The 3,791-nt window shown below is 41.4% G+C and overlaps 1 protein-coding gene across 1 annotated transcript in view; it reads right to left on the bottom strand.

Annotated features, from left to right (window-relative positions):
- LOC123017740 (zinc finger protein 808-like) overlaps positions 1 to 3,044 on the bottom strand; it is an 8,076-nt gene extending 5,032 nt beyond the window's left edge. Inside the window, exons 1-2 of the mRNA XM_044419254.1 lie at positions 2,948 to 3,044; positions 823 to 1,419 (exon numbers count right to left, since the gene is read on the bottom strand). Of these exons, the coding sequence (XP_044275189.1) occupies positions 823 to 1,419; positions 2,948 to 2,990 (640 nt within the window). The 5' untranslated portion in view covers positions 2,991 to 3,044. The remainder of the gene's footprint in view (positions 1 to 822; positions 1,420 to 2,947) is intronic.
- Between the last annotated feature and the right edge of the window lie 747 nt (positions 3,045 to 3,791).

Here is a 3,791-nt window from a genome sequence, read left to right as displayed (position 1 = left end):
ATGGTAATTTATTATGTTCTATTGTATTTCAATGTATTTTATTGTGTTGTAAACCACCCCGAGGCTTCGGCAAGGGGCGGCATAGAAATGTTATAATAATAAAAATAAAAATAATAATAAATGGGCCCGCGGGCCATGGTTTGAGGACCCATGCTCTAGTCCAAAACATCTAGAAGTCAGCAGTTTGTTGGAGTACACCCACTGGAGTCAATGGGACTATACTCATAATTAACTTATATTCCATTGATGTTGATGAGTATCCCATTAAAATGACCAAATCCTGATCCAACACGTAATGTGGTAGTGTCTATTAACTTCCCATACAGTGCTAATGAAAGACCTAACCAACCAACCAACCAAAAACTTTAGTATTCACTGTAGGTTTGATAGATATGGTAGACTGTCTCTCAGCTTCTTAATTCTACCATTCATTTCTCTGTAAGCTTTCCAAATGTTGCTAGACCTGAACTCAAGAGTAGTGTCTGACTACAGGAAGCAAATCAAGGCAATCCTAAGTATAAAATAGAATATGGAGTTGCAATCTATGTGTTTGTGTTCACTGAAATGGAAAAAAAAATCTAATTAAAGTGATTTCTTTTCAGTTTTGGAGGAATTCCAAAAACCTCCTGACCAGACTGGAAGCTTTTCAGCTTTCCATCGACTGAACAATTGCAGTCAGTAATAGGCCAGCATATATTATTTAAATACCACATGGTGAAAAATATGTCTAAGTGACATGCCACAACCAGAGTATGTGGTATGTCTCTTCTTTTCCCAACCACATCACTGCAACTTTGTTTTCTTCTGGAAAAAGAAATTTACCTTCAGCATTAGCATCCCTGTGCGTGCAAGGAGGCGCTGGCACAGTCTCTTGAAATAATTTATTTACAGCCAGTTCTGTTCCCTGGTCAACTGATAAAACCATCTGTGTGAGTTCTTCTGCTACATGATTCCCTCCTTTATTCTGGATGTTCAAATGTGAAGGTATCATCCTTTTGCAATAGTTGTGATCACTTTCAGCTTGACTTAGTTTTACACATTCACTTTCAATCCCATTATATATCTTGTGGTCTAAAATGCTCATTATCCAGTTTTGATTATGCTTAACTTTATCCAGTGCATTCAGCAATGAGACCATTTGGACTGAATTTAGATTTTCACATGGTAAAGGCATTCCATTACCAACATCTTTACTTTCTGCAACTCGATTTATCTGTTCTTCTCCACAATTCCTCTTAAAGTCAACACCATTTAACTGTTCTTCCTCTTCACTTTTCACCATTCCATCTCCTTTTAACTGGCTTTTTAGAGACCCATCTTCACTCAAAGCTGTATGCTCCTCAGCTTCACCTTCCAAAAACTCATCATCACTCAATTCAAAGATAGTAATAGGGAGCTCAATTTCAAATATTTCAGGTTCTGCAAAAAGACACAAAAATAAAGATATTTTCTTTGGGAAAATGGTGTATACAAAGCTTCATTTACATGAAACAAGCTTGTTACTTCACATCATAGCTGCCATCACTGGGGCCAATTTAATACTCCAAGTCTAAAGTGCTCCTTCCTTCCCCAACAGTCTTTCTTGCTGGTGCTAACAGAGGAAAATTAAAGTTTGGTAATCATCTATCTTGTGTGCTCTTCCACATTAGACACATTCAAGATGTAACTGGACAGATATCTGAAGAGGAGTCCTGCACTGAGCAGGGGTTGGACCTAATGGGCCTCTGACCCCTTCCAATTCTACTATTCTATGATTCTATGATTCAAATATGTTTTACACTATGGCAGAAAATTAAATTAATACAAAGCATGAGAAAATTGTAGTGCAGAAATTACCCTGACATTTGGAAATCTGTTTTGAAAGTCCAATTCAGTGGTTACAAGTATGAGTAAAAAATCCCCACACCTCAAGAGTTTAGGAAACAATTTGCTATTTCAGATGCATATCCTTAGGTTGTTGAACCCTGTCATTTGAAGAAATAGCTTATTAAAACTAGAATGTTTTATATTCATTACATCTTTATAGTACTCAGTACTCTTCCTTTAAGAAGCTCATTTCTTTTTTCTTCCAGTACATAGGATAATTTTGAGGATAATAGAGGTGGCTGTTCAGTCTCATCTAATTTCATTTAGAGAGTAGTGATTTCAACCTGGGTCCCAGATCCTAATTCAACAGTAGTGACTGCATTGCTTTTGTTATCAATTTTGAACTTTTATCTTAATAAACTCTGGCTTAATTTATCTAATCATCTTTGGCCTTAAACCAGATAACTCTAGTCAAACCTACATCACAAATTCCAAGGAAGAACCAAGAATGCTACCCTGAGCTATCTTGAGAAAGAGTGGGCTATAAATGCAATAAATAAATAGTTGAAGAACCCATGCTGAGGGCCTGCCCGTCCCTCATACCCAAACTAGGTGATCTTAGGTAAGCTTCTCAATGCTTCCCAAGCGCAAATTACATATATATTTGGAGCTTTGTAAATATGCATGCAGATAAGGGTATTCTTGCTTGCCTGGAAACAGAACCTCTGCAATGGAAGACTCTCCTGCCCATCTCTCTCGTAGGAATTGTAATGTATTAGTGATGGAGAATCATTCTTTGTCTGCCCGAAGGCCATGGAACATCCATTTTTATTCTGTATGTCCCTGGACTAAAGTTTGTGCACCTGAAAGTGAGTCTGGTGAGTCAAGCTCAAGAAAATTTAAGTCCTGAGTGTAAATGGGCACGCTTTTCTTCGTCTTCTCTGTACTTCAGCTTTTCTTCAGAGGCGCGTTAATTCACAACAACCTTGTGAAGTAAACCACCCTAACACGCGAGGGTAGACGGAGAGCTCAACACATTCTGTCTCTCCAGATGGTCTCAAAGTGTGACTGAAGGGAAAACAAAGATCACGGGCAGACGGGCAGCACCACCAAGCAGCCCTTTCCCCAGCTCTGCACTTACCTTCCAGGCTCGGCGGGGAAACGCATCGCTCTGCTTCCGCCATGATTAATTCACCTCGACAGACCCCGCGAGATACGATAACGAGGCCGAATAGGAAGAGGAAACCAAACTGCGCACGCGCTACTTCGCTCCTTTTGGCGCGTCCCGATGACTCAGGAAGGAGGAGGAGAATCGTAAGCTGCAGAGGGTCGCTCGCACAGGCTTAGTAAATTGTGTGAAGCCTGTGCAGAGGCCGTGCCCTTACCTTTGCTGTCAGTGTAACTTTGGCAGCGTCTTGATCAGCACCTTCTATTCTTGAATGATTCAAATCGCAAGAAGTGTAAGAAGGAGCAGGAGACGGTCTCAGCGCTCTCCTGTTGTCTGTGTCTTCTTGATGGGATGAGTGGAAGTGCGGCCTTGAGATGGCTAAGAAATTAACTTCGTCAAATCTTAGGAACAAGTGTGGGACCACTGGGCTTTAGCTGCAAGCCTTTGTGTTGCTAGTCGCGAAGTTGTGTCCAATCCATCGCGACCCCATGGACAACATCCCTCCAGGCCTTCCTGTCCTCCACCATCCCCCGGAGTCTACTTAAGCTCAGGCCGACTGCTTCAGTGACTCCATCTAGCTGCCTCATTCTCTGCTGTCCCTTTCTCCTTTTGCCGTCAATTGTTCCCAGCATTAGGCTCTTCTCCAGGGAGTCCTTCCTTCTCATTAGGTGGCCAAAGTATTTGAGTTTCATCTTCACTATCTGGCCTAAAGAGCAGTCAGGGTTGGTCTCGTCTAAGACTGACTGCTTAGATCACCTTGCAGTCCAAGGGACTCGCAGGAGTCTCTGCCAGCACCACAATTCAAAGGCCTCAATTC

This window comes from Varanus komodoensis, unplaced genomic scaffold (assembly GCF_004798865.1).
Source record: "Varanus komodoensis strain SLA01 unplaced genomic scaffold, ASM479886v1 scaffold100, whole genome shotgun sequence".
Lineage (NCBI taxonomy): Eukaryota > Metazoa > Chordata > Lepidosauria > Squamata > Varanidae > Varanus > Varanus komodoensis.
Note: the sequence above shows the minus strand (reverse complement) of the source record. Positions and strands in the feature narration are given on the sequence as shown.